General features: G+C 38.3%; 1 protein-coding gene across 2 annotated transcripts in view; it reads left to right on the top strand.

Moving 5' to 3' along the window:
- The window catches only part of CTDSPL2 (CTD small phosphatase like 2), a 71464-nt gene that overhangs the window by 24243 nt on the left and 28278 nt on the right, over nt 1-18943 (top strand). Inside the window, exons 3-4 of one of the 2 annotated variants that reach the window (XM_081229618.1) lie at nt 11590-11728; nt 13261-13407. In XM_081229618.1, the coding sequence (XP_081085744.1) occupies nt 11590-11728; nt 13261-13407 (286 nt within the window). Of the gene's footprint in view, nt 1-11589; nt 11729-13257; nt 13408-18943 lie in introns of both variants that reach the window. The other variant, XM_081229617.1, reaches the window with a different exon arrangement.

The raw sequence follows: 18943 nt of genomic DNA, 5'->3' as shown, positions 1-18943 counted from the left end.
TTCTGGAGAGGGATTTCTGGAATGTGGGATTTCTTTTTGGAATAGCTTTTATTATAAATTTGATTTCTTTAATATATATGGGGTTGTTTAGCTTTTCTATTTCTTTTTCAGTTTTGGTCATGTTTTCCAAGGAATTTGTCTGTTCATCAAAGTTGTCAAATTTTTAGGTGTAAAGTCTTTGCAGTATTTCTGCATTAACCTAATAATGTCTGTGGGATCTGTAATGATATATTCCTCTTTTCACTCCTGATGTGAGTAATTTATGATTTATCTTTGTTTTGATCCTTCTTGCTCCTAGAGCTTTATCAGTTTCATTACTTTTTCAAAGAACCAACATCTGTCTTTGTTCATTTTCTCTTTTCTTTCCAGTGTCTGTTTAATTGATTTCTACTTTTTATTTTTAATATTTTCTTCTACTTTCTATCTGGTTTACTTCTACTTTTCTAACTCATAGAAGTGGGAGCTTAGAATAGGAATTAGTAAACTTCTCCTGTGAATATTTCAGATAAGTGATATTTAAGGCTTTGCAGACTATATTATCTGTAATTGCAGTTACTACTCAACTCTTCCATTGTAGACAATACATAAATGAATGAGCATGACTTTGTATACTGATATTTGATTTTCATCATAATTTTCATGAGTCATAAAATATTATTGTTCTTTTCACCCCCCCCCAACCATTTAAAAATATAAAAACCACTCTTGGCATGCTGGCCATACAAAAACAATGTGCTGGACTTCGCATTTGGACTGTAGTTTGCCAGCCCCTTGCTTAGGTCATTAATACTACACTTTAATTTTTTTCTAAGTCAAGTATTTAAAGCTATGATTTTCAAAGTACTGCTTTCCCACGCATTCTGATTTTATATATATGTATATGTGTGTGTGTGTGTATTTTTTTGGGGTGGGGAGCCGTGTCATGCGGTGGATCTTAGTTCCCCAACCAGGGTTCAAACCCGAGCCCCCTGCATTGGGAACACGGAATCCTAACCACTGGACCGCCAGGGAAGTCCTCTGACTATATTTTTATTACCTTATTTGTGATTTATTCTTTGACCCATAGATTATGTAGAAATGTGTTATTTAATTTCCAGATCAGATATTTGGGCATTTCTTAGATATCTTCTAATTGCTTATTTCTAATCTAATATTATTGTTATCCAAGAATATACTCTGTATGATTTCATTTCTTTGGTGTCTTGATATTTTGTAGCATATAGACTATTTTGGTGAATGTTTTATGTATTTGAAAAAATATGCATATTCTGGAATTGGTTAGTGCAGTTCTATAAATATCAGGTCAAGTTAGTTGATAATATTCCAGTTTTCTGTGTCTTATTTTAAATCTCCAACTCTTAATTGTGAATTTGTCTACCTTTCAGTTCTGTCAGTTTTGCTACATGTGTTTCAAAGCTCTGTTAGGTGCATACACATTTATGATTGTTGGGTGTAAATTGTTCTTGTTACCACTGTGAAATGTCCCTCATTATCTCTAGTAAGATTATTTGCCTTGAGGTTTACTTGGCCTGATATTAATAAAGCCACACAGTTTTCTTGCTTACCATTTGCATGATACACCTTTTTCCACCCTGTGTATTTATATTTAAATTGGCATGGTTAGTCTATTTACATTTAATGTAGTTATTAATATGGTTGAGTTTAAAGTCTCCCATCTTGTTATTTATTCTGTATTTATCCCATTTGTTACTCTGTTCTCATCCTGCCTTCTTTTTTTTTTTTTTTTTTGCTGTACGCGGGCCTCTCACTGTTGTGGCCCCTCCCGTTGCGGAGCACAGGCTCCGGACGCGCAGGCTCAGCGGCCATGGCTCATGGGCCCAGCCGCTCCGTGGCATGTGGGATCTTCCTGGACCAGGGTATGAACCCGTGTCTCCTGCATCGGCAGGCGGACTCTCAACCACTGCGCCACCAGGGAAGCCCATCCTGCCTTCTTTTTGATGAACTAGTTATCTTTTAGAATTCTACTTTTTCTCCTATGTTGACTTTTTTTTTTTGGCGGTACGCGGGCTTCTCACTGTTGTGGCCTCTCCCATTACGGAGCACAGGCTCCGGATGCGCAGGCTCAGCGGCCATGGCTCACGGGCCCAGCCGCTCTGCAGCATGTGGGATCTTCCCGGACCGGGGCACGAACCCGTGTCCCCTGCATCAGCAGGCGGACTCTCAACCACTGCGCCACCAAGGAAGCCCTATGTTGACTTTTTAAAAATTAACTTTATGGGGTATAATGAAACACAATAAGACACACTGATTTAAAGTGTATGTTTTCATGAATTTTAACAGAATTATACACCCATGACCAAAAAGTACCCTTGGAGTTTTTGCAGACAGTCTCACAGCATCACCCTAAACAAGCTTTGATCTGCTTTCTGTCATTATAGATTGTATAAATCTTTTCTAGAGTGACCTATGAATATAACATGTCTTGCTTCCTTCACTCAACATAAAGTTTTTGGATTCATCTATGTTATTGCATGTATCCGTAATTTATCCCCTCCCTCTCCTGTACCCCAAGTAGTATTCTGTTGTATGAGTATACCACATGTCATAATTTGTTATCCACTTGGATTATTTCTGGGGTTTTGGCTATCATGAATGAAGTTGCTATGAATATTTCGGTCTTGAATCCATGTGTGGGCATATATTTAGGTTAAACGTGGGTAAATAGCTAAGATTGGCATCACTGGATTATATGATATATGTGTGTTTTTTTATGGTAGCTTTATTGAGATAAAATTCACATACCAGGGCCTCCCTGGTGGCGCAGTGGTTGAGAGTCCGCCTGCCGATGCAGGGGATACGGGTTCGTGCCCCGGTCTGGGAGGATCCCATATGCCGCGGAGCGGCTGGGCCCGTGAGCCATGGCCGCTGGGCCTGCGCGTCCGGAGCCTGTGCTCCGCAACGGGAGAGGCCACGGCAGTGAGAGGCCCGCGTACCGCAAAAAGAAAAAAAAAAAAAAAAAAAATTCACATACCATAAAACTCACCCATTTAAGGTATAAATTCAGTTGCTTTTAGTATATGCACAAAGTTACACAGACATTACCACAGTCAATTTTAGACCACTTTTATCATTCCCCAAGAAACTCTGGACCCTTTGGCTATCACTTGTCAGCTCCACCTTCCAGCTCAAATTTTTTTCCCATTTTTTGGGGGTGACCTTTAAAATTTTCTCTTGTGATTTCATTAGTAGTCCCTCTTGAGCAAGTGGTTCTTAAACCTTTTGAACTTCGGATCCTTTACCTTCTTATAAATGATTTGAAACCCTAAAGAACATTTGTTTATGTGGGTTATATCTGTCAGTATATCTCATTAGATATTAAAACTGAGGAATTTTGAAAATACCAAAATTATAATTCTAAACCCATTATATGTTGATACAAATAATATTTTAACTATTTTCTAAAGACAAAAAGGAAATTAGTGGGAAACATGACCTTACAGTTTTATAAACCTCTTTAATCAAAACTTCATAGAAGGTAGTTTGTTGTCATTGAAGCATATAAAGAAAATCATACATGTATTTAGAAAAGGGAAGAGTATTTTAATATTCTTTGTAGATAATTGCAGATATCATACCAAAACTTGACAAATTGTGTAGTATCTTAAGTTCTTGTTCCAAGATTGAATTTGAGAGCACTACAATGATCTTTTCATTGGTCTGTCTTGCGCTTGGAATGAATCTTACCTATATATGATTTTGTAACATCATGCACAGGTTATTTGGAAAATACTGGTTCACCGAATTATGTAGATCTTCCACATATGTACCCACATTGACGTAGTTCATTATTTAATATTTAAAAATCACATTTCTGAACAACCCCACTGATCTCAACAGAACAATCTTTAAGTATTGGGAAGCTGTCAGTCTCATGGTGCTTTGTCCACGTTTTCTAAAATCTTAGTTTTTGCTTGAATGCTCAAATTTTATTCTTGGCAGCAAAAAGTATCAGTTTTTCTTGAAGTGACAGACTTGCTTTGTTCACTTTTCAGAAAATAATCTACTTCAAGTAAAGATAGCGTTCTATCAGAAAAAGTGGTCTAATTCAGCTTACAACTCAGTCACGCAAATGCTTTTTCTCAAGACAGTTGTGGAAACACAGTTTGCAGCAGAAACGCTTTGTGTGTACTTCCCATCTTGTCATATAGAATTGAACACATATTTAAGGGTTGAGATTTAATTAATTTTACAGCTTCATCAAGGACCTTCCTAAGTAGAGCTGGCTTTTTTTCCCCCATGCAAGTGCATGGCAGTGAAAAATAAAATAACTGTTGGGTGTCAGTGCCTTGATTTGTGCTAAGGTGGCAGTCATTTTTTTTTTTGCATAGTCATTGCAAATTTTGGCACAAGTTATTCTAGGATAAGTTGAGATGTAAAAAAATAATTCACCACTTGTGTTTGTTACCATGCATTCACAGTAAAGAAGACTTTTGATGATTAGTTGATACTAATATCAGACAAGTACAGTCAAAACAGAAAGTCCAACCACATTAGTAAGGCTAAAGTACAATTCAACACACCAGATTTTAACTTATTTTCTGTATTTACAGTTAAGTCTTTAATTCAGTGATTTACTTTATCATTAGAAAGTGGAAGTGCTTGTTTCTTTTATTGACTTTTTTTTTTAAACATACACACACTCATCTGGAAGGTAAGACCTTCCAGATTCATAATTTATATATTTATTTATTTATGGCTGTGTTGGGTCTTTGTTGCTGCGCGTGGGTTCTCTCTAGTTGTGGCAAGTGGGGGCTACTCTTTGTTGCAGCATGGGGGCTTCTCATTGCGGTGGCTTCTCTTGTTATGGAGCACAGGCTCTAGTCACGTGGGCTTCAGTAGTTGTGGCACGTGGGCTCAGTTGTGGCTTGCGGGCTCAGTAGGTGTGGCTCGTGGGCTCTAGAGCGCAGGCTCATGGTGCACAAGCTGAGTTGTTCTGCAGCACGTGGGATCTTCCCGGACCAGGTCTTGAACCTGTGTCCCCTGCATTGGCAGGCGGATTCTTAATCACCTCACCACCAGGGAAGTCCCTCTTTAATCGACTTTTATTGAGCAGGCTTCAGCACAAACTACTGTGCAAGAGTTTATAAGTCTCTCATAAGTTATGTACACTTCTTCGACCAATGCAATATGATAACTTTTTAAGATATCTCATTGGGTTTTGTCATTTAAGTTTGAAAAGCTATAACTTTTTGGCTTTTAAAGATCTCATCATGTGTACATTTAAAATATTGAGTTTCTTTTTTAAAAACGGAATGATTGTTCTCAAATGCAACTGAATTGGCACCATAATTCTATTTGAATATGTTCTATTGCATAAGACAACTTAATTTTACAGCCAAAGGGATATTAGTTTTATCATATTTTCATTTGTGATTTACAGTTCCGTTCAGTTTCCTTGGAGTACATTCCCCCCTTTCATGAGTTAGAGAATTCTATGTCGGTTTCTTTTCATCACTTGCAGTAATGGATTGAATTCACAAGTCGCCCAGCTCCCTTTTTCAATCCAACAATCCATTCTTAGTTATAAATTATAAATTTTCTTTTATTTAAAAAGAGTTACTAAATTCTAAAATAACTGTTTTAGGTGAAATTTTAAAAACCAAATTTAATAATATTGCAAAGCAAAACAAGAGTACTCTTACTATGTTTCCGTATATACATAGAGAGAAAAAAAGTAAAACTTTGAGACTTCAGAATAATTTATTGGATCATAATGAGACTACAGAGATTATAGCAGGTATTAGTGTTGAAGACAGTAAAGGCACAGTAGAAATATTGAACACAAAGATCTTTTGTATTTACTCATAGATTTGCCTTAGTGGTATTCATTCCTTATTGCAGATTTAGGATCCCGTCTGGTATTATTTATTTTATGCCTAAAGAACTTCATTTGTTATTTCTTGTGGAGATCAGCTGGAAATGAATTCTGTCAGCTTTTCTGTCTCAGAATGTTTTTAAAGTGAACAATTAAAAAAATTTATATATTGACTATCTCTTGCCAATTTTTCTTACAGTTTATATATTCTGAGCCTGTAGCCATTACATACTATCTTTTTTTTTTTTAAATTACAACACGTGGTCTGATAAAGTATTTATTTATTTATTTTTGCTGTGTTGGGTCTTCGTTTCTGTGCGAGGGCTTTCGCCAGTTGCGGCAACTGTGGGCCACTCTTCATCGCGGTGCACGGGCCTCTTACTCTCACGGCCTCTCCCGTTACGGAGCACAGGCTCTAGATGCGCAGGCTCAGTAGTTGTGGCTCACGGGCTTAGTTGCTCCACAGCATGTGAGATCCTCCCAGACCAGGGCTCGAACCTGTGTTCCCTGCATTGGCAGGCAGATTCCTAACCACTGCACCACCAGGGAAGCCCTACATACTATCTTTTAACCTTTGTCTTACACAGGTTCTACATGTGTTCTGTATGTTTAATGCTTATCCTCAGTCCTCTAGTTATGGTCTGTAGTCATTTTTGTTGTCGAAAGCTCATTTTCTGGTAGATGCCACACAAAGCAGTCATGGGCACTATTATCTGAGTTCTATGCTTAAAAATCAGTTTTACTGAATATGAAATCCTTGTCTCACAGTTTCTCTTCTTGATTTTTTAAAATGTTATTCCATTTTCTTCCAGCATAAAAAACATTGCTTTCAAAGTCTGATGGTACTCTAATTTTCCCTATGTAGATAAATGGATTTTGCCTTGTTCTCCAAAGGATTTTTTTTCTTTAAATTCTGTTAAGTTTAGGGTCTTGGTAGTTGTTTTTCTGGGTTGATAGTTTTAGTTAAACAGTATACTCTGGGAATTTCCTGGTGGTCCAGTGGTTAGGACTCCAAACTTTCACTGCCGAGGGCCCGGGTTCAGTTTCTTGTTGGGGAACTAAGATTGCACAAGCTGCGCAGTGGTTGCAGCCAAAATAAATAAATAAATAAACTAGTGTACTCTTTCAGTATGTAATTTCAGATATTTTATTTGAGGAAAACTTTCTGATATGCTCTTGTTTTGGCTTCTGTCTCAGGGCCTACTGTTTTCTGCCTGTTGGATCTTCTTTGTCCATATTCAGTGCTTGTCACATTTTGATGTCTTAAAATCCAGCCCCCCTCCCCCATTTTACCTTCTCTTTCTCTTAAAGGCATAATCTATTCTATTTACTCACTTTTATGTCTGTTCTAGTTTAGTCTTTATTTCCAAAAATTTTTTTCTCTTATTTCTAATCATTTTGTTCTGTTACTGAGTTTTTTCTAACTCTGATGTATATGTCATATCACTTTTTTAACTTTTTTTGTCTTTTTTTAAATAAAGGTATAATTTTTGTCTGTTCTCTTGTGCATTTTTTTTTTTTTTTTGGCCACACTGCGCAGCACGTGGTATCTTAGTTCCCTGATTGAATCCACACCCCCTGCAGTGGAAACGCAGAGTCTTAACCACTGGACCACCAGGAAAGTCCCTCTTATTTCATCTGCTGTCATTAAATTGGCCTGCCATGCTTTCAATTGAATATCTACCTGTTAGCTATTTGGGGCTTCTCCTGTTCTCAGATGTGTCACATGCCATGTTGCATTCCTTTGCTTTCTTCTGCACTGGTACAGATGGCTACTCCAGTGTTACAGCTGTTGGTTTGTTCTCATGTGCTTGGAGTTTGGGGGAGAAACCTTGTTTCCTGCTTTTGTTGTAAATTGGCTTTTGGGGTTTTGTTGCCTCTTTAGTTCTCTGTATTTTTCCTTGGAGATTCAGAGATTTAAGAATACGACCTTCCCAAGATTTTCCCTTTAAAAGCCCATCTTAGAGACAACTTTGAAAAATACAAATTCCAGACAAGACATTGTAGGGTTATTAAATTTTTTAAAATAACCTGTACAGTAATGTAGAAATCTGGTTTTTCCTAGTTCCTCTTCTAAAAATCATACTATATCCAAAAATGTCCCCAAATTATATACTTGAATGTTTAAGGAAGAGTAGGATTTGGTGACACGTTTCAGAATTGGAGCATCAGCAGACATTTGAATGCATTATTCTGAAGGATAGAATTTTACTGTCAGTGACTGCAGACATTTAATCCTGATCTTAACAGCTTCCTCTTTCTCTTTAGAGATGTAAGCTCAAGTATTTGAGTATATTCTCAATTGACCACAGTATAACCTTTTCTGTTATATGTGGTACCTCCATATTATCAGTTAGCTTCTATACTATTGGTAGATAGGGAAGTAGTTTCAGTATAACATTGGTGGGTTTGGTTTATACATGATTTTTTCTAAACTGGACAGGGGGATCCTGAATAATGGGGGTAGAATTTTATACCGCACACAGAGTTTTTAATTAAAAGTGGTAAGCTGTGTCAGGGGTTCCCTCTCAGAGAGGTACACCCTGGTCTAGCAGGGACTCTTCTTTTCATATGGCAGTTTGCATTTCCTTTTGTGTCCATTTTAGCAGTCTTCCTGGCTTAAAGCTCCACTTCTCAGCTCCCATAAACCCTTGTTTCTACTTCTTTGTTTGTTTTTTTTTTTTTTGCGGTACGCCGGCCTCCCACCACTGCGGCCTCTCCCGCTGCGGAGCACAGGCCCGGGACGCACGCACAGGGCCCAGCCGCTCTGCGGCATGTGGGATCTTCCCAGACTGGGGCACGAACCTGTGTCCCCTGCATCAGCAGGCGGACTCCCAACCACTGCGCCACCAGAGAAGCCCTCTACTTCTTTGTTTCTAATACCTTTTATTAAGCTCTGAGGAAGCATTTCACCTGCTCTTAGCTGCTTAACTGGGGTGTGCAAGTTATCTGTGGAGGTCCCAATCATTGGTTTTCTTAGTGCTGTGGTTACAGAGTTACAGGGGCATTGGCTGATCTGCCCCAATGTACCCCTCTCCACCCTTCTGGACCTATTTTTTTCCCCATAAGCCTTGTTATTTTTAGGGTTGCAGAGTGCAGAGTTTCCAGGAATGTATGTATGTATTTACATTATACTAAGAGACTTCAAGAAAATGCTGGAGCTTAGTGTAGTGAGGCTTTACAGCACTGTTTCTGTTCTTGAAGGACTTTATAAAAAGAGCCCCTATAATTCTCCTGTAATAAAGATCCAGTGTTTGGGATTTGAGGCTTCCTATTCATCATTTTTAAATGCAGGGGAATAATAAACAGTAAAAATTTGAGGAATTATGTTGTGGATCACTGAGGCTTCATTTTGTGCTAATGAGATTGTTTTGATAAACCTACCTAAAATTAGAGAAACTGGTGAGTAAATGTAAAATTCTGTATTGGATGATACTTACAGTATTACCTTTTTTCTATTTTGATCCTGGTAGGGAATTGTAATTTTGGTCATTTACAATACCAAGGTTTGTTTCAGAAATAATAATATTCAACTTACAGAAAATGCATAGTAGTATACTGTATTATTATTTGTTGTGGAAAAATCTAATCCTTATCAAAAGATTTCAGGTACTTTCGTTAAAACAGCAAGGAATTATAGGCCAGTATTACAGTAATGGAAGAAGATTGCTCATGTGTTGGATGACTCTAGAAAAATTGTATAGATGAGGAAGATGGATGTATAAATGGAGAAAAATCAGCTTATTGCATAGAGTATAATATTTTAGTTAAGTCCTGATAAACCCATTGTAAGTTGAAAATGTTGTAAGCTGAAAATGCACTTACGACACTTAACCTACTGGATGGACATCATAGCTTAGCCCAGCCTACCTTAAACATGCTCAGAACACTTACATTAGCTTACAGTTGGGCAAAATCACAAGTGTTGAATGTCTTATGTAATTGATTGAATACTGAAAAACAATAGTTGCATGGATACAGAATGGTTATTAAGTGTGTCAGTTACTTACCCTCATGATCAAGTGGCTGACTTGGAGCTGTGGCTCACTGTGGCTCACTGCTGCCGCTGCCCAGCATCACAAGAGAGTATAGTACCTGGAAATGGCTAGCCCGAGAAAAGACCAAAATTCAAAATTCTAAGTACAGTTTCTACTGAATACGTATTGCTTTCACATCATTTAAAGTCAAAAAAATCTTTAAGTCAAACTATAATAAGTCTGTATTGCAAAAATAGTGTAAACTGGTCATGTGGATTTGCCCCATATAAGGAAATGAATAGAGAGCTTTGTTAAGGAGTAGACTCCTTAGTGTTGATGTGGACATTTTGAGAATTGACATTAGGTGTGCGGCAGTGGCAGGCCCTATTAATTTTGTGTCATTTTTGGTACTCTGTGATAATGCCAGCAAATTCCAGTGGGGTTTGCTCAAGGAAATGACCCCTGTTCTTTTGAGTAATTCTAAAAGTAAGGAAAATTGCTGGAAACTTAGACCACATTGTGAGATTCAGTATTTCAGTAGCATGAAAATTTAATGGACCCTGGGGAAAGGGTCTGAATTGTGAGGATGCTGTAATTATATTTGTGTATTGTAATAATGTTAATAAATACTCTTACGACTCTGTCAGATTTTTTCTGTGTTTTTTTCTACTGTTAGGTGTTAATTCTGTTTGTTTCTTCTGGATATGAAAAAAGAGGAGAAAGCATATTACAACATATTTTATCTTTTTAAAAATCTGAGCATAGTTGACATACAACATTATATTAGGTTCAGATATATAGCATGATTCAATTTGTTTTTTGGTTGCGCCACACGGTATGTGGAATCTTAGCTCCCTGTCCGGGGATCGAACCTGCACCCCTGCAGTGGAAACGTGGAATCTTAACCACTGGACTGCCGGGGAAGTCTGATTCAGTATTTTTATATATTGCAAAATGATTACCACAATAAGTCTAGTTAAAATCTGTCAGCATACATAGTTACAGAGTTTTTTTCTCTGACAACTTTTAAGATTTACTCTCACAGCAATTTTCATATATGCAATACAGTATTATTAACTATACTCACCGTGCTGTACGTTATATCACTGCAACTTATTTATTTTATAACCTTTTGCACCTTTTGACGCCTATCACCCATTTCACTCATCCCCACCTCCCTGCCTCTGGCAACCACCAGTCTGTTCTCTGTATCTGTGAACTTGCTGTTTTTGTTTTTTGTTTGTTTTTTGTGTTTTAATTCCACATGTAAGTGAGATCATATGGTATTTGTCTTTCTCTGACTTTTTTCACTTAGTGTAATGCCCTTTAGGTTCATCCATGTTGTTTCAAGTGGCAAGAGTTGATTCTTTTTTATGGCTGAATAATATTCCATTGTTTATGTATGTATGTATATGTGTGTGTTATATGCATATATATATATATATTCACTGCATTATTTACAGTAGCCAAGATATGGAAACAACCATATCTAAGTGTCCATCAATTGATAATGGATAAAATTGGCTATTGTAAATAATGCAGTGAACATGGGGGTGCATATCATATTTTATCATTTTAAAAGTGTAACCTATAGGGAATTCCCTGGCGGTTCAGTGGTTAGGACTCGGTGCTTTCACTGCCATGGGCCCTGGTTCAGTCCCTGGTCGGGGAACTAAGATCTCACAAGCTGCGTGGTGTGGCAAAAAAGAAAAAAAGGGTAACCTGTAAAGCAGAATGACTCTGTTCAATGTATGTTTTTCCCTCTTATATCTTAAGGAAGAGAGAGAAAATCCTTCAAAACGGAGTAGAATTGAACGTGATATAGATAATAATTTGATCACATCAACACCAAGAACAGGAGAAAAGCCTAACAAACAGATATCTCGAGTAAGACGGAAAAGTCAAGTAAATGGAGGTTTGTTAATGTTTACATATTGCTTTATTAGGTGTAAGCAGAGTTCTCACTTGACATGTTTGTGTTCTGTTTTTAAAAATCTACTTTGAGCAATTTCTACCTTATTTTTGTAATCTCCTTTGTATTAAATATTAGTGGCATGAAGTAAATAAAAATTTACCTTCCTAATGTAAATCTACTTTGATGAATTAAAGTGACAGTTAAAGGCAGAGCAACTAGCTTTATACTGTTTAGCATGAAAATGTATATGAAACTCATTTCTTAAAGCGGTAATAATTGTGACTTAATTTATTTGAAATATGTACAAAGAATTTGTTTCTGGATTATGGGATTTCAGAGCTAGGGGGGGCTTGGAGCTCTCAGGTCCGCGGTTCTCAACTAGGGGTGTTTCTGTCCCCTAGCGGACACTTTTCAGTGTATGGAGACCTTTTTGGTTTGTCACAACCTGTGGAGGGATTGCTGCTTGCATCTAGCAGGTGAAGGTCAGGGGCACTGCTAAACATCCTACAATGCACAGGACATCCTCCCATAACAAAGAATTATCCAGCCCAAAAGCCAATAGTGTTGCTGTTTATAAATCCTGTTGTAGATCAGTACCTTATTGTATTGCTGACAAGCACCTCAGAGTCAAAAAGGAGGAAAAAAAAGATGGACAAGCAGAGAAACCTATACAGAATAGCACTTTAGAGCATGGAGTGCTACCTTTTAACCAATACTATTTTAAACACAGCAGTGATAATAATTCCCTACCTCTTTCCTCTTAATGCAGTGATGTATCTCCATTGTTAGAATTGACCATAAGGGAGAAAAGGGATAAACAAGTTAAAAGGCTCTAACAAAGAAGGAAAGAAATGTGCTAAAGTTGTGGAGGGTCAAGGATGATTTATTAAGACATTTGTATTTTATATTTTCCCAAAACCCATTAAATTTTTTTTATTTATAAGAAACTTAAAAAAAAAAACTGGTTATTCTTCCTAACTACTCTGAAATGGTGCCTCACAATATCCATAAGTAGTTTTTGATACTGCTGTATATATAGTCTTCTGCTTCAGTAGAACTAGTTGCCTCTATTTATTTAGCTGTTACTCATTAGAAATAGATTGGGGGGTAAGTTTTGTGAAGTAGGCAGCATCCCAAAATGTAAATAAACAAAGACAAAATCTTGCATTTGTGTTTTTCATATTGTAACTTGCTTGCTTTACTTACAAAGAGTTTATTTCATTTTCTGTTACACTGTGTTGATTTGAAGACTTAGGTCTGTGTAATTCCACGTATAAATCTACTTTGTAAAAACTCAGTAAATTTTAGCATTTATAAACCATTATAAATAAATTTGTTTTAAAGATCATTTGATTTACAAGTGATTTACCTCAGGATTTCTTGAAATAATAAGCTTTTTAACATTAATGTTCATCAGTTTTCCTTATGTATTTTGAGGGAAAAAGTTATTTTTATAATGAATGGTTTAGAACACATTTATGAACGTCATATTTTCTAGATTGCAACTATTTTTGTTGTTTCTTTCTTAGAAGCTGGTAGTTATGAAATGACAAATCAACATGTAAAACAAAATGGAAAATTAGAAGATAATCCTTCCTCTGGCAGTCCTCCAAGGACTACATTGTTGGGGACCATATTTTCTCCTGTCTTCAACTTTTTTTCACCAGCAAATAAAAATGGTAAATATAAGTCATTAACCATAATTTGGGTTTAAAAGATTAATCATTTTCCTGGCTTTTTAAAAGATCTGCTTGATTTTTGGGGGCATATTTTTGTTAGCATCTTATGTTTGTTTTCAGCCTCGTTAAAAATACACAGCCTTTTTTTTTTAAGAATATATTTTCTGGGCTTCCCTGGTGGCGCAGTGGTTGAGAGTCCGCCTGCCGATGCAGGGGACACGGGTTCGTGCCCCTATCCCGGAAGATCCCACATGCCGCGCAGCGGCTGGGCCCGCGAGCCATGGCCGCGGAGCCTGTGTGTCCGGAGCCTGTGCTCCGCAACGGGAGAGGCCACAGCAGTGAGAGGCCCGCGTACAGCAAAAAAAAAAAAAAAAAAAAAAAAAGAATATATTTTCTTTCTTTTAAATTTATTTATTTATTTATGACTGCATCGTGTCTTAGTTGCGGCACACGGGATCTTTCGTTGCGGTGTGTGGGCTCCTCATTACGGCACGTGGGCTTCTCTCCAGTTGTGGCATGTGGTCTCTGTAGTTGTAGCACACGGGCTTAGTTGCCTCGCGGCAGGTGGGATCTTATTAGTTCCCTGACCAGAGATTGAACCCAAGTCCCCTGCATTGGAAGGTGGATTCTTAACCACTGGACCACCAGGGAAGTCCCAAAAATACACAGTTTCTAAAAGGCTTTTTTTTTTTTTTTTTTTTTTTTTAGTGACTGAAATAAATGTAGGTTATGTTTAATTAGCTATCTGAAAACCTAGATGATAAACTTTGGGCTGGAGGGAAAGTATTATTTTTTCTGTGTTGGGATGACTTCTGCATCTTTAGAGTGTGTACAGGAGAGAGTTGAGAAGCATTTTCAATATTCTAGATCAGTAAAGTAGAATTTGTTGAATATTTTGAGTGAGTTGAAACCAGATTTTTTTTTTGTAATACAATTTATTTTTATTATTATTTGCTTGTTTTTTTCCCCCTGTAGGGAATCTTAGTTTAGATAAATAGTAAAACTACCCTAATTCACATGAGTTGAAGGTTCCGTTGTATGCCTTTGCAAAAAAAATTTAAAATGGCCTCTTTCTCAACATATTTTTTTTTAATTAGCTGGTATCCTATTTTTTCTGATAATGTCTAATTTCATACATGATAATTTAGTCTCTAGATTATTTGAGGGCAAGAGGTCATGTCTTTATTTTTGCATCTACCATGTTGTTTGATACAGTATTGGGCACATGGGAAATAGCCATTAAATACCTGTTGCCTGATTTCTGGATGATAAAGTAATTTTTAAAAGGCAGAATGGTGCACTGTAAAATCAAGATGATGTAAGGGCAGAAATAATGTATATTAGCACATTAAAGGACTGTGAAGTCCTAGAATAGAAACAAAAAACTACCTTTAACTTTGTTTAACCCAGTATTCCCTAGACATATCTGACCAAGTACTCTTCTATGGAACATCTGTTAACATCTTAACATCTTTTAGAACTAGTGCCTCCTAAAACATCTTTGGAAATGCTGGTGTAGTGGGAAAAGAACAGGCTTTGGTGTTAGATAAACTTGTTTTAAATTTGTTCCCAGCTGCCACTGTTTACTTATGTTACGCTGGACCAGTTCTTTAAACTCTTGAGTCTCTTATCCATGAGAAAGGGTAATTATACTTAAATGTGAGGAGTGAAGATTCTAGTTCACTCAACAAATATTGAGCATCTGCTATGTTCCAGCCATTGTGATAAGTATAATAAATTTTTATAGGTGCCTTGAGAGAGGTATGGAACAGTAGAGTATATTCAAAGAATGGAATGGTCCTGTATTGTGGGTGGTGGCTCACAAAAGGCTTCATAGAAAAGCTGAATCTTGAAAGATGGTAAAGGGCATTCCATGTAGAAGGAGCAGTGTAAGCAAAGGTACAGTGTATTTCAGAAACAAATTAGTTTGTCACAGATGGGGCATCAGATTTGAGGAGTGCACAGGAAGGGATAAGTTGGGAGAATTATAAAGAAGTCAGATTATAGAGCCAATTTTGTAGGTTTTTTGAACTTTATCCTTAGTCATGGGGGGATGGGCGAAAGGTTTTAAACTGTGAGTAATATGAACAGATTTGTGGGGGTTTTTTTTTTTAAGTTTACAGATTTTATTTTTTTTTAATTTATTTATTTTTGGCTGTGTTGGGTCTTCGTTGCTGCACATGGGCTTTCTCTAGTTGCAGCGAGCGGGGGCTGCTGTTTGTTGCAGTGTGCGGGCTTCTCATTGCGGTGGCTTCTCTTGTTGCGGAGCCGGGGTTCTAGGCGTGCGGGCTTCAGTAGTTGTGGCTCGTAGGCTCAGTAGTTGTGGCTCATGGGCTCTAGAGTGCAGGCTCAGTATTTGTGGTGCTTTTCTAAAGACCTATTTGGCAGTAGCATGTAGGCTAAATTCTAAAGAGGCTGGGTGCAGGGAGAACATTAGTAGACTTGTAGTCCATGTGAGACTTCATACAACCTTACTTGTGGTATTAGAGAAGAAAAGAAGGATCAAAGATACAGAATGGACAAATTTGGGGAACAGATTGGAGGTGAAAGAAGAGAGAGAGTAAGATGTACACATTAGATTTTCAAGAGAGAAAAGTAAGTTCCTGGGAGATAGATAATTGAATTTAATTTGGGCCATGCTGAGCCTGAGAGGCCTTGAAACAACCAAATAAAAATGTCTACTAACAATTTGTCATTCAGGTATGGGGCTTAGAAATCTGGTTAAGCAGTAGAGCATGGTATTATCAGCTTATAGATATTAATTGAAACCAGTGGAGTAAATGGTCCATTTGGTTCATCAAACTAAGACCAGAATCTTGGGGGAAGACATTTAAGGACTGGACAAAGCTAAAGAAGCCAACAAAGGAGAAATGGAGGAAACCAGGAGAAACTGAGTCATAGAAGCCAGAACAAGAGACTGTCAAACCCAGGGTCAAACAATTGTAAAGATAGAAGGAAAAGAAATGAGCATTGAAAAGGTATCATTAAACTTGGTAATTAACTGGTCATTGGTTTCGTTTGCCAGAAGAGTTTCAGAGGAGTGATTGGAGTTGGCAGCCTAATCCATGGGTTAAAAGAGTGAAATGGAGGGCTTCCCTGGTGGCGCAGTGGTTGAGAGTCCGCCTACCGATGCAGGGGACACGGGTTCATGCCCCGGTCCGGGAAGATCCCACATGCCACGGAGCGGCTGGGCCCGTGAGCCATGGCCGCTGAGCCTGCGCGTCTGGAGCCTGTGCTCCGCAATGGGAGAGGCCACAACAGTGAGAGGCCCACATACCGCAAAAAAAAAAAAAAAAAAAGAGTGAAATGGAGAGTAAGAAAGGGATCAGCACATATAGATTACTGTTATGAGGAACTTGAATATGAAAAAAACTAGAGAGGTCATGAAGCCTCAAGGGATATTTTGTATTTGTGAGAAGCAAGCATGTTGTTAAGCCTCAGGGAAGGGTCTAATAGGTTGAACATAAGGGAAAAGAAAAACTAACGAAGAAAGTTTCTAGGATCTACTGATAGGGATGGGATCAAGAGAACAGGTAGAAGGATTAGAATTGAAACAAGGAGAATAGACATTTTTCTCTGATGCTGGAGGAAAGAACGTTTAGGCAGCAGTAGTTCATGCTTGATAGAATTTTTTCTTTAAAGGAGGACATGGTATCATTTTGCTGAGATGGTCCTGGTGGCAGGGACTGAAGAGAATGAAGGTTTAGAATATTTGCTATTGGGTATAAGTAAAAGAAGCTGAATGACTCACACACAGAAATACTGAGCAGCATGCTATAGGCGTAGCTAAGATTAGAGGATTTTATTTGGAGTACAACCAGTCTTTATAATTGTATTGTTTTCTTTATTACCTGGGTCTAGTGCCTGAGAAGCCTGTTAGTTAGATTGATTCAAGAGGGATTTCTATGATGAATGACAGTGGAAAGACAAGGAAGCGAGGACAGTGAGGCTGCTGGCTTGAGAGTGGTTTAAATAATACACCATGAAGTCTAACTAGATGAGGAGGGTGGAGAAGAAGCCACTGAGGGATGTGTTTGGATAAAAGAGATTGGCTTTTATCAAACGTGAAGATCACATGTAATAGAAATATTAGCTAGCTAGATAGATAGATAGCTAATTAGAAGATTAGGAGGTTGTGGTAGGAGATTAATTATTTGAATTTTAGGTTTCAGAGGTGAACAGATTCTCTGTGATAGTGTCCAGGTTGTAGCCATGGTAATAACTACTACAGAGCATTACGAATGTAGAAGGAGCTAAAGAGGGCAAGACCTTTGAGGATTAGTTATTGGATGAGGCATTGACACCACCTGTAATAACTATATAGGCATTTAATAGAGCAGTAAACTGGTATCTAGGTGTTAAATTCCTCTGAGATTGAGAGAGGATGCTGGCAATAGATGGTAGGTGACAGCAGAGGGCATAAGTGAAGAATTGTATAGCCAGGTGACAGCAATCTCAAAGGAGCAAACATTTTTACACATTGGCGGAAAACCAATGATCTGGTGGCGGCAATGGAGGTAAATGAATTCTGATTGAGTAACAAGTATGGGAGAATAAACAGCTTTGAGGGAAGGGTATCAGGAAAAGAGATGTCTTTTGGAAAGAGGTTAAATGTAAGGCAATGAGGGAGAAAGAATATTCTGTGAGGAAATTGAGAGTTATTGGAGGTTGATTTTGTTGTTGACAATGACATTTGGAGGATTTCATAAGGAAATGGAGACTTGGGGTCAGTCCATAGTGGAAGAAAAATTGGGCAGCGGGTTCATCTAGGGGATGGTTGAATATAATGAGGAAACTAGCTTCTATCTTTGTTATTGAGACGGAATCTTGTTGAGAAATTGTTCTTGTGTCTTTGAATAAAAAGGTTCTCATGGTTAGGGGAACAGTTAGCTCATTTTTTTTTTTTTTTTTTTTTTTTGCGGTACGCGGGCCTCTCACTGTTGTGGCCTCTCCCGTTGCGGAGCACAGGCTCCGGATGCGCAGGCTCAGCGGCCACGGCTCACGGGCCCAGCCGCTCTGCGGCATGTGGGATCTTCCCGGACCAGGGCACGAACCCGTGTCCCCTGCATTGGCAGGCGGATGGACTCTCAACCACTGCACCAGGGAAGCCTAGTTAGCTCATTTTTCGAGAACTGTCTCTGGTTTAAAAATTACAACTGAGGGGCTTCCCTGGTGGTGCAGCGGTTGAGAGTCTGCCTGCCGATGCAGGGGACACGGGTTCGTGCCCCGGTCCGGGAAGATCCCACATGCCGCAGAGCGGCTGGGCCCGTGAGCCATGGCCTCTGGGCCTGCGCTTCCGGAGCCTGTGCTCCGCAACGGGAGAGGCCACAACAGTGAGAGGCCCGCATACCGCAAAAAGAAAAAAAAAAAAAAAAAAAATTACAACTGCTCAAAATGGCTAGGATGCTTAGTACTGGAAAGATCAGGAGCTGTTTGAGGATAATGGAAAATTGTGTGTGTGTGTGTGTGTGTGTGTGTGTGTATTGCCCAGCACATAGTAAGCACTTAATAAATGATATTTGCTTTAATGAAGAGA

This window comes from Mesoplodon bidens (assembly GCF_964165515.1).
Source record: "Mesoplodon bidens genome assembly, chromosome: 3".
Lineage (NCBI taxonomy): Eukaryota > Metazoa > Chordata > Mammalia > Artiodactyla > Ziphiidae > Mesoplodon > Mesoplodon bidens.
Note: the sequence above shows the minus strand (reverse complement) of the source record. Positions and strands in the feature narration are given on the sequence as shown.